This window comes from Oncorhynchus clarkii, chromosome 13 (genome assembly GCF_045791955.1).
Source record: "Oncorhynchus clarkii lewisi isolate Uvic-CL-2024 chromosome 13, UVic_Ocla_1.0, whole genome shotgun sequence".
Classification (NCBI taxonomy): domain Eukaryota; kingdom Metazoa; phylum Chordata; class Actinopteri; order Salmoniformes; family Salmonidae; genus Oncorhynchus; species Oncorhynchus clarkii.
In genome coordinates this window covers 7,286,947-7,305,262 of record NC_092159.1, presented here as the reverse complement: position 1 = coordinate 7,305,262, position 18,316 = coordinate 7,286,947, and the positions used below count along the sequence as shown (strand labels likewise).

General features: G+C 40.9%; 1 protein-coding gene across 1 annotated transcript in view; it reads left to right on the top strand.

The window, feature by feature from the left end:
- The first annotated feature begins 328 nt into the window (after positions 1-328).
- Positions 329-18,316, top strand: part of LOC139424213 (uncharacterized) — a 50,952-nt gene continuing 32,964 nt past the window's right edge. Inside the window, exons 1-14 of the mRNA XM_071175891.1 lie at positions 329-461; positions 590-668; positions 924-1,197; positions 1,678-1,844; positions 13,963-14,242; positions 14,457-14,626; positions 14,760-15,054; positions 15,310-15,407; positions 15,570-15,849; positions 16,112-16,230; positions 17,223-17,628; positions 17,724-17,755; positions 17,853-17,911; positions 18,006-18,220. Of these exons, the coding sequence (XP_071031992.1) occupies positions 969-1,197; positions 1,678-1,844; positions 13,963-14,242; positions 14,457-14,626; positions 14,760-15,054; positions 15,310-15,407; positions 15,570-15,849; positions 16,112-16,230; positions 17,223-17,628; positions 17,724-17,755; positions 17,853-17,911; positions 18,006-18,220 (2,350 nt within the window). The 5' untranslated portion in view covers positions 329-461; positions 590-668; positions 924-968. The remainder of the gene's footprint in view (positions 462-589; positions 669-923; positions 1,198-1,677; positions 1,845-13,962; positions 14,243-14,456; positions 14,627-14,759; positions 15,055-15,309; positions 15,408-15,569; positions 15,850-16,111; positions 16,231-17,222; positions 17,629-17,723; positions 17,756-17,852; positions 17,912-18,005; positions 18,221-18,316) is intronic.

Genomic DNA, 18,316 nt, shown 5'->3' with positions numbered 1-18,316 from the left:
AGTGGTGCTGTAGGGGAACAGAACAGTGTAGTGACCACAGCATGTAGTGGTGGTGTAGGGGAACAGAACAGTGTGTGACCACAGCATGTAGTGGTGGTGTAGGGGAACAGAACAGTGTGTGACCACAGCATGTAGTGGTGGTGTAGGGGAACAGAACAGTGTGTGACCACAGCATGTAGTGGTGGTGTATGGGAACAGAGCAGTGTGTGACTGTTTCCTGTGTCCAGGTTGACCCTGTCTAGAGAGAAGCGTCGTGATCTATTGACTGAGATCTCTAGGCTGGAGGAGGAGCTGAAGGTGCTGAAGGTAAGACTAGTGGCCATGTCTAAAGTCAATGTGAGCAAACCACATACTGTAGATCACAGTATTCTCTGAAGAATACTGTGTGTGTTTGTTTATGGGTGTGTGTCGCAGGCAGTGGTCAACAGGGATGAGCAGTCTACCAGCACCTCTTCTGGATGGTGAGTGGACATAATACAAGTATTATGAGTCTGATATTAACAACTCTACCATAACATATTTTATTAAATCATCCTCATGACCCGTGAAATTAATATGGAACAGTGTAGTGACTGTTTCTTGTGTTCAGGTTGACCCCATCTGGAGAGAAGCATTGTTTTCTGGAGAATGAGATCTCTAAGCTGAAGGAGAGGCTGGAGGTGCTGAAGGTAAGACTAGAGGTCATGTCTGAGAAGTCAAATGTCATTGTGATCGAACCACATATAGATCACAGCCACATACTGTGTGTGTGTGTGTGTGTCTGTCAATGTTCCTAATGTATTTCATGATGATATGAGATATTGAGAGACCAGTATAAATATTCTAGTACGTCTTAACAATATGAATATAATCAGGTTCTTTATTTTATTTCAGTTGTCAGGTTTTCTATTCCTTCCTCACTGTCGTCATCTTTGTTGTTTTAGAAAACATTGGATGTTCCAGCTCTGCTGCTGACCACTCTGGAGGAGATGAACCCACACGAGCTGAAGACATTTCAGTGGTATCTGTATAGGCCCTGGCTGCCTGGCTGTCCTCTCATCCCAGAGAGTCAGCTGGAGAACACTGACAGACAGGACACAGTGGATCAGATGGTGAAGAGATACGGCCCTGAGGGAGCTGTGGGGAACATGGGGAGGATCCTGAGGGGGATGAATCTGGATGATCTGGCAGAGAGGTTACAGAGAGATCACACTAGAGGTAACATAACAACAATGTACATCAATCTATACATCACCATCACAGTTCAGTGTAGGTCTAACCAGAAATAACATTCAACTGACTTCATAATAACATTCAGCAGACTCCTCTTTTATAATGTTTATTCATGATGTATCCAGGTGACCCCTCTTTTATAATGTTTATTCATGATGTGTCCAGGTGACCCCTCTTTTATAATGTTTATTCATGATGTGTCCAGGTGACCCCATGATGATTAAACAACAATCCAACATTCATTACATTCCATACATACAATAGTGAAGATTTCACAAACAGATGAGACTTTCTAATCATGACTGTATATCTCTTCCTGAGCTTCCTGATCTGGAAGATGAACCAGAATAATCTGGCAGAGAAGTTAGAGATCAGAGAAGTAGGACTGTAGACAAGAACCCTAACTGACTCTCTATCCCCCTCCTGTCTTCCCCTCTATTTCCCACGTTTCCCCCTCTTCCCCAGGTACTGCCTCACCCTCTCACTTGTCCTTATTCCAACTCAGGCCCAAATCCTTCTGTTACTCTTCATGGCCTCCTTTCACTCCAGCTCCTCCTCCTTCCTTCCCTGGCTCATCTAAGGAGTTGTGGTCGTTAACTTCAGCTGGTAGCTCAGGACAGCTCAGCTCACAGGTAAGAGCACGGTTAGAGAAGTGCTTGATCACTTCTACCCTCATATGTTACATCACCTGTACTCACTGTCATAGTCAGTTCTACCCTCATATGTTACATCACCTGTACTCACTGTCATAGTCAGTTCTACAGTTCTACCCTCATATGTTACACCACCTGTACTCACTGTCATAGTCAGTTCTACAGTTCTACCCTCATATGTTAAAACACCTGTACTCACTGTCATAGTCAGTTCTACCCTCATATGTTACACCACCTGTACTCACTGTCATAGTCAGTTCTACAGTTCTACGCTCATATGTTACATCACCTGTACTCACTGTCATAGTCAGTTCTACCCTCATATGTTACATCACCTGTACTCACTGTCATAGTCAGTTCTACAGTTCTACCCTCAAATGTTACACCACCTGTACTCACTGTCATAGTCAGTTCTACAGTTCTACCCTCATATGTTAAAACACCTGTACTCACTGTCATAGTCAGTTCTACAGTTCTACCCTCATATGTTACACCACCTGTACTCACTGTCATAGTCAGTTCTACAGTTCTACCCTCATATGTTAAAACACCTGTACTCACTGTCATAGTCAGTTCTACCCTCATATGTTACACCACCTGTACTCACTGTCATAGTCAGTTCTACAGTTCTACGCTCATATGTTACATCACCTGTACTCACTGTCATAGTCAGTTCTACCCTCATATGTTACATCACCTGTACTCACTGTCATAGTCAGTTCTACAGTTCTACCCTCAAATGTTACACCACCTGTACTCACTGTCATAGTCAGTTCTACAGTTCTACCCTCATATGTTAAAACACCTGTACTCACTGTCATAGTCAGTTCTACCCTCATATGTTACATCACCTGTACTCACTGTCATAGTCAGTTCTACCCTCAAATGTTACATCACCTGTACTCACTGTCATAAACAGTTCTACAGTTCTACCCTCATATGTTAAAACACCTGTACTCACTGTCATAGTCAGTTCTACCCTCATATGTTACATCACCTGTACTCACTGTCATAGTCAGTTCTACCCTCAAATGTTACATCACCTGTACTCACTGTCATAGTCAGTTCTACCCTCAAATGTTACATCACCTGTACTCACTGTCATAGTCAGTTCTACAGTTCTACCCTCATATGTTAAAACACCTATACTCACTGTCATAGTCAGTTCTACCCTCCTATGTTACATCACCTGTACTCACTGTCATAGTCAGTTCTACAGGTCTACCCTCATATGTTAAAACACCTGTACTCACTGTCATAGTCAGTTCTACCCTCAAATGTTACACCACCTGTACTCACTGTCATAGTCAGTTCTACAGTTCTACCCTCAAATGTTACATCACCTGTACTCACTGTCATAGTCAGTTCTACCCTCATATGTTACATCACCTGTACTCACTGTCATAGTCAGTTCTACCCTCAAATGTTACATCACCTGTACTCACTGTCATAGTCAGTTCTACAGTTCTACCCTCATATGTTAAAACACCTGTACTCACTGTCATTGTCAGTTCTACCCTCATATGTTACATCACCTGTACTCACTGTCATAGTCAGTTCTACAGTTCTACCCTCATATGTTACATCACCTGTACTCACTGTCATAGTCAGTTCTACCCTCATATGTTACACCACCTGTACTCACTGTCATAGTCAGTTCTACAGTTCTACCCTCATATGTTACACCACCTGTACTCACTGTCATAGTCAGTTCTACAGTTCTACCCTCATATGTTAAAACACCTGTACTCACTGTCATAGTCAGTTCTACCCTCATATGTTACACCACCTGTACTCACTGTCATAGTCAGTTCTACAGTTCTACCCTCATATGTTACATCACCTGTACTCACTGTCATAGTCAGTTCTACCCTCATATGTTACACCACCTGTACTCACTGTCATAGTCAGTTCTACAGTTCTACCCTCATATGTTAAAACACCTGTACTCACTGTCATAGTCAGTTCTACAGTTCTACCCTCATATGTTACATCACCTGTACTCACTGTCATAGTCAGTTCTACCCTCATATGTTACATCACCTGTACTCACTGTCATAGTCAGTTCTACCCTCAAATGTTACACCACCTGTACTCACTGTCATAGTCAGTTCTACAGTTCTACCCTCATATGTTACACCACCTGTACTCACTGTCATAGTCACTTCTACCCTCATATGTTACACCACCTGTACTCACTGTCATAGTCAGTTCTACAGTTCTACCCTCATATGTTACACCACCTGTACTCACTGTCATAGTCAGTTCTACAGTTCTACCCTCATATGTTAAAACACCTGTACTCACTGTCATAGTCAGTTCTACCCTCATATGTTACATCACCTGTACTCACTGTCATAGTCAGTTCTACAGGTCTACCCTCATATGTTAAAACACCTGTACTCACTGTCATAGTCAGTTCTACCCTCAAATGTTACACCACCTGTACTCACTGTCATAGTCAGTTCTACAGTTCTACCCTCATATGTTAAAACACCTGTACTCACTGTCATAGTCAGTTCTACCCTCATATGTTACATCACCTGTACTCACTGTCATAGTCAGTTCTACCCTCAAATGTTACATCACCTGTACTCACTGTCATAGTCAGTTCTACCCTCAAATGTTACATCACCTGTACTCACTGTCATAGTCAGTTCTACAGTTCTACCCTCATATGTTAAAACACCTGTACTCACTGTAATAGTCAGTTCTACCCTCATATGTTACATCACCTGTACTCACTGTCATAGTCAGTTCTACCCTCAAATGTTACACCACCTGTACTCACTGTCATAGTCAGTTCTACAGTTCTACCCTCAAATGTTACATCACCTGTACTCACTGTCATAGTCAGTTCTACCCTCATATGTTACATCACCTGTACTCACTGTCATAGTCAGTTCTACCCTCAAATGTTACATCACCTGTACTCACTGTCATAGTCAGTTCTACAGTTCTACCCTCAGATGTTAAAACACCTGTACTCACTGTCATAGTCAGTTCTACCCTCATATGTTACATCACCTGTACTCACTGTCATAGTCAGTTCTACAGTTCTACCCTCATATGTTACACCACCTGTACTCACTGTCATAGTCAGTTCTACAGTTCTACCCTCATATGTTACATCACCTGTACTCACTGTCATAGTCAGTTCTACCCTCATATGTTACACCACCTGTACTCACTGTCATAGTCAGTTCTACAGTTCTACCCTCATATGTTAAAACACCTGTACTCACTGTCATAGTCAGTTCTACAGTTCTACCCTCATATGTTACATCACCTGTACTCACTGTCATAGTCAGTTCTACCCTCATATGTTACATCACCTGTACTCACTGTCATAGTCAGTTCTACCCTCAAATGTTACATCACCTGTACTCACTGTCATAGTCAGTTCTACAGTTCTACCCTCATATGTTAAAACACCTGTACTCACTGTAATAGTCAGTTCTACCCTCATATGTTACATCACCTGTACTCACTGTCATAGTCAGTTCTACCCTCAAATGTTACACCACCTGTACTCACTGTCATAGTCAGTTCTACCCTCAAATGTTACACCACCTGTACTCACTGTCATAGTCAGTTCTACAGTTCTACCCTCATATGTTACACCACCTGTACTCACTGTCATAGTCAGTTCTACAGTTCTACCCTCAAATGTTACATCACCTGTACTCACTGTCATAGTCAGTTCTACCCTCATATGTTACATCACCTGTACTCACTGTCATAGTCAGTTCTACCCTCAAATGTTACATCACCTGTACTCACTGTCATAGTCAGTTCTACAGTTCTACCCTCATATGTTAAAACACCTGTACTCACTGTCATAGTCAGTTCTACCCTCATATGTTACATCACCTGTACTCACTGTCATAGTCAGTTCTACAGTTCTACCCTCATATGTTACATCACCTGTACTCACTGTCATAGTCAGTTCTACCCTCATATGTTCCACCACCTGTACTCACTGTCAAAATCAGTTCGACAGTTCTACCCTCATATGTTAAAACACCTGTACTCACTGTCATAGTCAGTTCTACAGTTCTACCCTCATATGTTACATCACCTGTACTCACTGTCATAGTCAGTTCTACCCTCATATGTTCCACCACCTGTACTCACTGTCAAAATCAGTTCGACAGTTCTACCCTCATATGTTACACCACCTGTACTCACTGTCATAGTCAGTTCTACAGTTCTACCCTCATATGTTACATCACCTGTACTCACTGTCATAGTCAGTTCTACCCTCATATGTTCCACCACCTGTACTCACTGTCAAAATCAGTTCGACAGTTCTACCCTCATATGTTAAAACACCTGTACTCACTGTCATAGTCAGTTCTACAGTTCTACCCTCATATGTTACATCACCTGTACTCACTGTCATAGTCAGTTCTACCCTCATATGTTACATCACCTGTACTCACTGTCATAGTCAGTTCTACCCTCAAATGTTACATCACCTGTACTCACTGTCATAGTAAGTTCTACAGTTCTACCCTCATATGTTAAAACACCTGTACTCACTGTAATAGTCAGTTCTACCCTCAAATGTTACACCACCTGTACTCACTGTCATAGTCAGTTCTACAGTTCTACCCTCATATGTTACACCACCTGTACTCACTGTCATAGTCAGTTCTACAGTTCTACCCTCAAATGTTACATCACCTGTACTCACTGTCATAGTCAGTTCTACCCTCATATGTTACATCACCTGTACTCACTGTCATAGTCAGTTCTACCCTCAAATGTTACATCACCTGTACTCACTGTCATAGTCAGTTCTACAGTTCTACCCTCATATGTTAAAACACCTGTACTCACTGTCATAGTCAGTTCTACAGTTCTACCCTCATATGTTACATCACCTGTACTCACTGTCATAGTCAGTTCTACAGTTCTACCCTCATATGTTACACCACCTGTACTCACTGTCATAGTCAGTTCTACAGTTCTACCCTCATATGTTACATCACCTGTACTCACTGTCATAGTCAGTTCTACCCTCATATGTTACACCACCTGTACTCACTGTCATAGTCAGTTCTACAGTTCTACCCTCATATGTTAAAACACCTGTACTCACTGTCATAGTCAGTTCTACAGTTCTACCCTCATATGTTACATCACCTGTACTCACTGTCATAGTCAGTTCTACCCTCATATGTTACATCACCTGTACTCACTGTCATAGTCAGTTCTACCCTCAAATGTTACACCACCTGTACTCACTGTCATAGTCAGTTCTACAGTTCTACCCTCATATGTTACACCACCTGTACTCACTGTCATAGTCACTTCTACCCTCATATGTTACACCACCTGTACTCACTGTCATAGTCAGTTCTACAGTTCTACCCTCATATGTTACACCACCTGTACTCACTGTCATAGTCAGTTCTACAGTTCCACCCTCATATGTTACACCACCTGTACTCACTGTCATAGTCAGTTCTACAGTTCTACCCTCATATGTTACATCACCTGTACTCACTGTCATAGTCAGTTCTACCCTCATATGTTACATCACCTGTACTCACTGTCATAGTCAGTTCTACCCTCATATGTTACATCACCTGTACTCACTGTCATAGTCAGTTCTACCCTCATATGTTACATCACCTGTACTCACTGTCATAGTCAGTTCTACAGTTCTACCCTCATATGTTACATCACCTGTACTCACTGTCATAGTCAGTTCGACAGTTCTACCCTCATATGTTACACCACCTGTACTCACTGTCATAGTCAGTTCTACCCTCATATGTTACATCACCTGTACTCACTGTCATAGTCAGTTCTACCCTCATATGTTACATCACCTGTACTCACTGTCATAGTCAGTTCTACAGTTCTACCCTCATATGTTACATCACCTGTACTCACTGTCATAGTCAGTTCGACAGTTCTACCCTCATATGTTACATCACCTGTACTCACTGTCATACTCAGTTCTACAGTTCTACCCTCATATGTTACAACACCTGTACTCACTGTCATAGTCAGTTCTACCCTCATATGTTACATCACCTGTACTCACTGTCATAGTCAGTTCGACAGTTCTACCCTCATATGTTGCATCACCTGTACCCACTGTCATAGTCAGTTCGACAGTTCTACCTTCATATGTTACATCACCTGTACTCACTGTCATAGTCAGTTCTACAGTTCTACCCTCATATGTTACATCACCTGTACTCACTGTCATAGTCAGTTCTACCCTCATATGTTACATCACCTGTACTCACTGTCATAGTCAGTTCTACAGTTCTACCCTCATATGTTAAAACACCTGTACTCACTGTCATAGTCAGTTCTACCCTCATATGTTACACCACCTGTACTCACTGTCATAGTCAGTTCTACAGTTCTACCCTCATATGTTACAACACCTGTACTCACTGTCATAGTCAGTTCTACAGTTCTACCCTCATATGTTACATCACCTGTACTCACTATCATAGTCAGTTCTACCCTCATATGTTACACCACCTGTACTCACTGTCATAGTCAGTTCTACCCTCATATGTTACAACACCTGTACTCACTGTCATAGTCAGTTCTACAGTTCTACCCTCATATGTTACATCACCTGTACTCACTGTCATATTCAGTTCTACAGTTTGAAATGATACAGTACACACATACTCTATGAGTGGTGGGGGTCAGGTGGCATATCCCTACACACACCATCAGACAAAAAAAGCTGTGAATCAAATCAAAGTGTATTTGTCACGTGCGCCAAATACAACAGGTGACATAACAGTGAAATACTGACTTACAGGCCCTAACCAACAGTGCCATTTTTAAGTAAATTATAGGTATTAGGTGAAAAATAGATAAGTAAAGAAATAAAAACAACAGTAAAAGGACAGTGGAAAATAGCAGTAGCAAGGCTATATACAGTAGAGAGGCTATATACAGTAGAGAGGCTATATACAGTAGAGAGGCTATATACAGTAGAGAGGCTATATTCAGTAGAGATGCTATTTTCAGTAGTGAGGCTTTATACAGTAGAGAGGCTATATACAAATGTAGAGAGGCTATATACAGTAGAGAGGCTATATACAGTAGAGAGGCTATATACAGTAGAGAGGCTATATACAGTAGAGAGGCTATATACAGTAGAGAGGCTATATACAGTAGAGAGGCTATATACAGTAGAGAGGCTATATTCAGTAGAGATGCCTCTCTACTGTATATAGCCTCTCTACTGTATAAAGCCTCACTACTGAAAATAGCATCTCTACTGAATATAGCCTCTCTACTGTATATAGCCTCTCTACTGTATATAGCCTCTCTACTGTATATAGCCTCTCTACTGTATATAGCCTCTCTACTGTATAAAGCCTCACTACTGAAAATAGCATCTCTACTGAATATAGCCTCTCTACTGTATATAGCCTCCCTACTGTATATAGCCTCACTACTGTATATAGCCTCTCTACTGTATATAGCCTCTCGACTGTATAAAGCCTCACTACTGTGTATAGCCTCTCCTGTATAAAGCCTCTCTACTGTATATAGCCCCACTACTGTATATAGCCTCACTACTGTATATAGCCTCTCTACTGTATATAGCCTCTCGACTGTATAAAGCCTCACTACTGTGTATAGCCTCTCCTGTATAAAGCCTCTCTACTGTATATAGCCCCACTACTGTATATAGCCTCACTACTGTATTTAGCCTCACTACTGTATTTAGCCTCTACTGTATTTAGCCTCTACTGTATTTAGCCTCTCTACTGTATTTAGCCTCTCTACTGTATATAGCCTCACTACTGTATATAGCCTCACTACTGTATAAAGCCTCACTACAGTATATAGCCTCACTACAGTATATAGCCTCACTACTGTATATAGCCTCTACTGTGTAAAGTCTCTCTACTGGAATTGCCTCTACTGTATATAGCCTCATTGCTGTATATAGCCTCTCTACTGTATATAACCTCATTGCTGTATTTAGCCTCACTACTGTATAAAGCGTCTCTACTGTATAAATCCCCACGACTGTATATAGCCTCTCTACTGTATAAAGCCCCACTACTGTATATAGCCTCACTACTGTATAAAGCCTCACTACTGTATTTAGCCTCACTACTGTATTTAGCCTCACTACTGTATTTAGCCTCTACTGTATTTAGCCTCTACTGTATTTAGCCTCTCTACTGTATAAAGCCTCACGACTGTATTTAGCCTCACTACTGTATTTAGACTCTACTGTATTTAGCCTCTACTGTATTTAGCCTCTCTACTGTATATAGCCTCACTACTGTATATAGCCCCACTACTGTATAAAGCCTCACTACTGTATTTAGCCTCACTACTGTATTTAGCCTCTACTGTATTTAGCCTCTACTGTATTTAGCCTCTCTACTGTATTTAGCCTCTCTACTGTATATAGCCTCACTACTGTATAAAGCCTCACTACAGTATATAGCCTCACTACAGTATATAGCCTCACTACTGTATATAGCCTCTACTGTGTAAAGTCTCTACTGGAATTGCCTCTACTGTATATAGCCTCATTGCTGTATATACCCTCTCTACTGTATATAACCTCATTGCTGTATATAGCCTCTCTACTGTATATAACCTCATTGCTGTATATAGCCTCACTACTGTATAAAGCCTCTCTACTGTATATAGCCTCACTACTGTATAAAGTCTCACTACTGTATTTAGCCTCACTACTGTATTTAGCCTCACTACTGTATTTAGCCTCTACTGTATTTAGCCTCTACTGTATTTAGCCTCTCTACTGTATAAAGCCCCACTACTGTACATAGCCTCACTACTGTATAAAGCCTCACGACTGTATTTAGCCTCACTACTGTATTTAGACTCTACTGTATTTAGCCTCTACTGTATTTAGCCTCTCTACTGTATATAGCCTCACTACTGTATATAGCCCCACTACTGTATATAGCCTCACTACTGTATTTAGCCTCACTACTGTATTTAGCCTCTACTGTATTTAGCCTCTACTGTATTTAGCCTCTCTACTGTATTTAGCCTCTCTACTGTATATAGCCTCACTACTGTATATAGCCTCTACTGTATATAGCCTCACTACTGTATAAAGCCTCACTACAGTATATAGCCTCACTACTGTATATAGCCTCTACTGTGTAAAGTCTCTCTACTGGAATTGCCTCTACTGTATAAAGCCCCACTACTGTATATAGCCTCACTACTGTATAAAGCCTCACTACTGTATATAGCCTCGCTACTGTATATAGCCTCTATTGTATATAGCCTCACTACTGTATATAGCCTCACTACTGGGTATAGCCTCTCTACTGTATATAGCCTCTCGACTGTATAAAGCCTCACTACTGTGTATAGCCTCTCCTGTATAAAGCCTCTCTACTGTATATAGCCTCACTACTGTATATATCCTCTCTACTGTATATAGCCTCACTACTGTATAAAGCCTCACTAATGTATAAAGCCTCACTACTGTATTTAGCCTCTACTGTATTTAGCCTCTACTGTATATAGCCTCTACTGTATATAGCCTCACTACTGTATATAGCCTCTACTGTATATAGCCTCACTACTGTATATAGCCTCACTACTGTATATAGCCTCACTACTGTATATAGCCTCACTACTGTATATAGCCTCTACTGTGTAAAGTCTCTCTACTGGAATTGCCTCTACTGTATATAGCCTCTCTACTGTATATAACCTCATTGCTGTATATAGCCTCACTACTGTATAAAGCCTCTCTACTGTATAAAGCCCCACGACTGTATATAGCCCAACTACTGTATATAGCCTCACTACTGTATAAAGCCTCACTACTGTATATAGCCTTGCTACTGTATATAGCCTCTATTGTATATAGCCTTGCTACTGTATATAGCATCTCTACTGTATTTAGCCTCGCTACTGTTTATAGCCTCTACTGTATATAGCCTCGCTACTGTATATAGCCTCTACCTTATATAGCCTCTACCTTATATAGCCTCTACCTTATATTGCCTCTACTGTATATAGGCTCGCTACTGTGTATAGCCTTGCTACTGTATATAGCCTCTACCTTTTAAAGCCTCTCTACTGTATATAGCCTTGCTACTGTATATAGCATCTCTACTGTATTTAGCCTCGCTACTGTTTATAGCCTCTACTGTATATAGCCTCTCTACTGTATATAGCCTCTCTACTGTATATAGCCTCTCTACTGTATATAGCCTCTACCTTATATAGCCTCTACCTTATATAGTCTCTACCTTATATAGCCTCTACCTTATATAGCCTCTACCTTATATAGTCTCTACCTTATATAGCCTCTACCTTATATAGCCTCTACCTTATATAGCCTCTACTGTATATAGGCTCGCTACTGTGTATAGCCTTGCTACTGTATATAGCCTCTACCTTTTAAAGCCTCTCTACTGTATATAGCCTTGCTACTGTATATAGCCTCTCTACTGTATATAGCCTCTCTACTGTATATAGCCTCTACTGTATATAGCCTCTCTACTGTATATAGCCTCGCTACTGTATATAGCCTCTCTACTGTATATAGCCTCTACCTTATATAGCCTCTACTGTGCATAGCCTCGCTACTGTATATACAGTGCCTTGCGAAAGTATTCGGCCCCCTTGAACTTTGCGACCTTTTGCCACATTTCAGGCTTCAAACATAAAGATATAAAACTGTATTTTTTTGTGAAGAATCAACAACAAGTGGGACACAATCATGAAGTGGAACGACATTTATTGGATATTTTAAACTTTTTTAACAAATCAAAAACTGAAAAATTGGGCGTGCCAAAATTATTCAGCCCCCTTAAGTTAATACTTTGTAGCGCCACCTTTTGCTGCGATTACAGCTGTAAGTCGCTTGGGGTATGTCTCTATCAGTTTTGCACATCGAGAGACTGAAATTTTTTCCCATTCCTCCTTGCAAAACAGCTCGAGCTCAAGAAAAGCAGGCCCAAACCATGATGCTGCCACCACCATGTTTGACAGTGGGGATGGTGTGTTCAGGGTGATGAGCTGTGTTGCTTTTACGCCAAACGTAACGTTTTTATTGTTGCCAAAAAGTTCAATTTTGGTTTCATCTGACCAGAGCACCTTCTTCCACATGTTTGGTGTGTCTCCCAGGTGGCTTGTGGCAAACTTTAAACAACACTTTTTATGGATATCTTTAAGAAATGGCTTTTGATCATGGGCCTCTTGGCTGCATCTCTGATCAATCTTCTCCTTGTATGAGCTGAACGTTTAGAGGGACGGCCAGGTCTTGGTAGATTTGCAGTGGTCTGATACTCCTTCCATTTCAATATTATCGCTTGCACAGTGCTCCTTGGGATGTTTAAAGCTTGGGAAATCTTTTTGTATCCAAATCCGGCTTTAAACTTCTTCACAACAGTATCTCGGACCTGCCTGGTGTGTTCCTTGTTCTTCATGATGCTCTCTGCGCTTTTAACGGACCTCTGAGACTATCCCAGTGCAGGTGCATTTATACGGAGACTTGATTACACACAGGTGGATTGTATTTATCATCATTAGTCATTTAGGTCAACATTGGATCATTCAGAGATCCTCACTGAACTTCTGGAGAGAGTTTGCTGCACTGAAAGTAAAGGGGCTGAATAATTTTGCACGCCCAATTTTTCAGTTTTTGATTTGTTAAAAAAGTTTGAAATATCCAATAAATGTCATTCCACTTCATGATTGTGTCCCACTTGTTGTTGATTCTTCACAAAAAAATACAGTTTTATATCTTTATGTTTGAAGCCTGAAATGTGGCAAAAGGTCGCAAAGTTCAAGGGGGCCGAATACTTTCGCAAGGCACTGTACAGTAGAGAGGCTATATACAGTAGAGGCTATATACAGTAGTGAGGCTATATACAGGCACCGGTTAGTCGGGCTAATTGAGGTAGTATGTACATGTAGGTATAGTTAAAGTGACAATGCATATATGACAAACGGAGAGTAGCAGTAGCGTAAAATACATTCCTATCACGTTGTGTGTGTGTGGCGATGTTCATGTTCTTTATTTTATATCAGTAGTCTGTATTTCTATCCCTTTATTTCTATCTTATCTTCTTTGTTATTTTAGAGATCCTCCACGTTGGATGTTCCAGCTCTGCTGCTGACCACTCTGGAGGAGCTCACTGAAGAACAGCTGAAGATATTTCAGTCTAACCTGACTAGTGGCAGGATGTTAGACTTTCCTCCCATCCCAGAGAGCCAGCTGGAGAACACTGACAGACAGGTCACAGTGGATCAGATGGTGAAAAGATACGACCCTGAGAGAGCTGTGAAGATCACACTTGTGAACCTGAGGTGGATGAATCTGGATGATCTGGCAGAGAAGTTAGAGCGATATCACACTAGAGGTAACATAACAACAATGTACATCAATCTATACATCACAATCACAGTTCAGTGTAGGTCTAAGCCAGAGGAGGCTGGTTAGGGGAGTTATAGGAGGACAGGCTCCTTATAATTGCTTAAACGAAGACAACATGGTGTAGATTGATAATTGTAGATAAACAGGAAAATGTAATGAGACAACAACACCATTATCCCTCTTCACTTCATCTTCTATAGCTGTATCTACAACAGAAACCAAATGGTGGAGCAACTCATCAGACACTGGCAATGATGAAGAGAGAGAGAAGAAACATGTCCATCTGTCTGGACGTTCTAGAGCCTTGGACAGAGAGGCAGCAGGCAGCAAAGACACTGGAATCACAAAGGACAAATATGAGCTGGTCACGGTGAGGAGGAGAGGGGATGTTTAGGTTCACATAACCCCACACCTGGTAGAAGTCATGGAGACCGATTATAGTGACAGAAAGAAAGGGTTGTCACCAAATTAAAATTCTATCTGTTCTGTTGTTGTTTTCTTAGAAACCTGCAGATAAGAAAAGAGAAGCTCTGCTGCTGGCCACTCTGGAGGAGCTGAGCACAGACGAGCTGAAGATATTTCAGCAGGAACTGACTCTAAGCAAACAGCTTCCACCTTACCTGACTGGCTTTCCTCCCATCCCAAAAACTCAGCTGAAGAACAATGACAGACGGGTCATAGTGGATCAGATGCTGAAGAGGTACGGCCCTGAGGGAGTTGTGGAGATCACACTGAGGATCCTGAGGAGGATGAACCGGGAAGATCTGGCAGAGAAGTTCGAGAGATATCACAGTAGAGGTAACACATCCCGTTGATAGATTTATCATTACACACTCAGATCTGGGATATTGAGTGATAGAGATTCACACAAAGATCACCCCAGATTGTTAACATTTAGTTTTAGTAATGTTATAATGTAGGATCAAAGTTAACCAGCTAATATAAATACATATATATCGCTCTCTCTCGCTCAGGGAGACCCTATGCCCCCAGGGAGTCCCTCTGGTCACTCAGGCTCTTATCACAAATCAATATTTTCATCCATAACTCCAGATTCCAGCCCTGTCTTCTACCAAGCCCTCTATCCACCCAGTGTTGTCATGGAGAAGCCTTCCAGGTTCCTTCCCTCCTCAGTACAGCACAGCTTACAGGTGAGAGGACGGGTGCACATGCACAACACGCTAACACCCTCTCATTTGAAAAAATTATCTGTCAGAGAAATTAGGATGTTTGTGTGTGTGTGGCTATATTCATGTTCTTTGTATCAGTAACCAGTGTTTATATTCCTTCTTTAAATCTTGTCACCTTTTTAGAGACCCCAAATATTGACTGTTCCAGCTCTGCTGCTGACCAGTCTGGAGGAACTCACTGAAGAACAGCTGAAGAAATTTCAGTCTCACCTGACTAGTGGCAGGATGTTAGACTTTCCTCCCATCCCAGAGAGCCAGCTGGAGAACACTGACAGACAGGACACAGTGGATCAGATGGTGAAGAGATACGACCATGAGGGAGCTGTGAGGATCACACTGAGGATCCTGAGGGGGATGAATCTGGATGATCTGGCAGAGAAGTTAGAGATATATCACACTAGAGGTAACACATCCAGACGATAGATTTATCATTACACACTCAGATCTGGGATATTGAGTGATAGAGATTCACACAAAGATCCCGCACAGCCTGTTGACTGTTTCTAAACTGACTATTACACTAACATGTGGGTATGTTAACCAGCTAACAACACTTTAAACTCTCTCTCTCTCTCTCTTGCTCTCTCTCTCTCTCTCTCTCTGTCTCTCTCTCTCTCTTTCTTTACACTTTCTTTCTCTCTCTCTCTTTTTGATGACCCCTGCAGGAAAGAAAAGGAGAACAAGTGAGGAACCATCCTGGCCTGGTCTAGTTTCCAGGCGCGAAAAGATTGAGGAGCATTGTGTCCCATTGACTGGCAGAACCCCGTTGTTCATCAAACATAAGGTGCCTGATTGTCCCTGCCCTTCTCACTGCTGCCATGGTGACCAACATGTTCACAATAGAACAAGAGGACAGGTCAGATTAATATAGAACATGTGACTGTTATAGAAGTATGTTAATATAGAACATGTGACTGTTATAGAAGTATGTTAATATAGAACATGTCACTGTTATAGAAGTATGTTAATATAGAACATGTCACTGTTATAGAAGTATGTTAATATAGAACATGTGACTGTTATAGAAGTATGTTAATATAGAACATGTGACTGTTATAGAAGTATGTTAATATAGAACATGTCACTGTTATAGAAGTATGTTAATATAGAACATGTGACTGTTATAGAAGTATGTTAATATAGAACATGTCACTGTTATAGAAGTATGTTAATATAGAACATGTGACTGTTATAGAAGTATGTTAATATAGAACATGTCACTGTTATAGAAGTATGTTAATATAGAACATGTCACTGTTATAGAAGTATGTTAATATAGAACATGTCACTGTTATAGAAGTATGTTAATATAGAACATGTCCCTGTTATAGAAGTATGTTAATATAGAACATGTCCCTGTTATAGAAGTATGTTAATATAGAACATGTCCCTGTTATAGAAGTATGTTAATATAGAACATGTCCCTGTTATAGAAGTATGTTAATATAGAACATGTCCCTGTTATAGAAGTATGTTAATATAGAACATGTGACTGTTATAGAAGTATGTTAATATAGAACATGTCCCTGTTATAGAAGTATGTTAATATAGAACATGTCCCTGTTATAGAAGTATGTTAATATAGAACATGTCCCTGTTATAGAAGTATGTTAATATAGAACATGTGACTGTTATAGAAGTATGTTAATATAGAACATGTCACTGTTATAGAAGTATGTTAATATAGAACATGTGACTGTTATAGAAGTATGTTAATATAGAACATGTCCCTGTTATAGAAGTATGTTTCTATCTATTCTGTTGATTTGAATCTAGAAAACCCCAAAGCTAGAGATGGACTTTTCAACCATCCTAGGGAGCCAACTGAAGATGGCTAACAGTCTCAACACAGAGGTATATGTGAACACCCAGGATAACACCCAGGATAACACCCAGGAGAACACCCAGGATAACACCCAGGAGAACACCCAGGAGAACACCCAGGAGAATACCCAGGAGAACACCCAGGAGAACACCCAGGAGAACACCCAGGAGAACACCCAGGAGAATACCCAGGAGAACACCCAGGAGAACACCCAGGAGAATACCCAGGAGAATACCCAGGAGAACACCCAGGAGAACACCCAGGAGAATACCCAGGAGAACACCCAGGAGAACACCCAGGAGAATACCCAGGAGAACACCCAGAGGATTGATGATGAGGAGTTGGGAAGAGAAAGGGGTAACAGCTATACAGTAACATCTTAATCTGGAACAATGATGAAGTTGAAGTTGTATAGAAAAACATGATGATTGATGTTTTTTGGTTCTCTTTAGATTCTCCTCTTTTCCTGGATCACCATCACATGGTAAAAGACCCTCACTGGAAAGAGAGAACATTTTCATTTAAAAACTATTCTTCACAATATTGGTTGAATTACAGTATTTATTGTTTCTACATTTTAGAGTTCTCCAGATGAATTTACACCTGTAATCCATGATCTGGACAACAGGGGAGAGTACCGGTAACTTGATATATTTAATGGTATCATTGGTAGTTTGTATAAAACCTTAATTCCAGGAAAATCTCACAAAATTAAATCCTTGTTTGTTCTACAGGTTCCAGTGCCCCAGTGCAGGTCTGTTCCAGTGCAGTATAACAGGCCTGGTGTTCAGGATGAAGGGAGAAGGAGAGGTGCTCTATAGGACAGTCCCCTGGGACAGGAGGCTTCTATCCCAGAGAGGCAAGAGACCTGCAGGACCTCTGTTCATGTTTAGATGCCTTAAGGGGTCTGTCAGTCAACTACACCTCCCACACTGTGAGATCTACAATAGTGAGTAATAATATCATGAAGAGTTCATTTCACTTTTCATGTTTCAGGACTCTTCTGAAATAACATATTTTTGTTATTTGCTTATTTATTTACTAA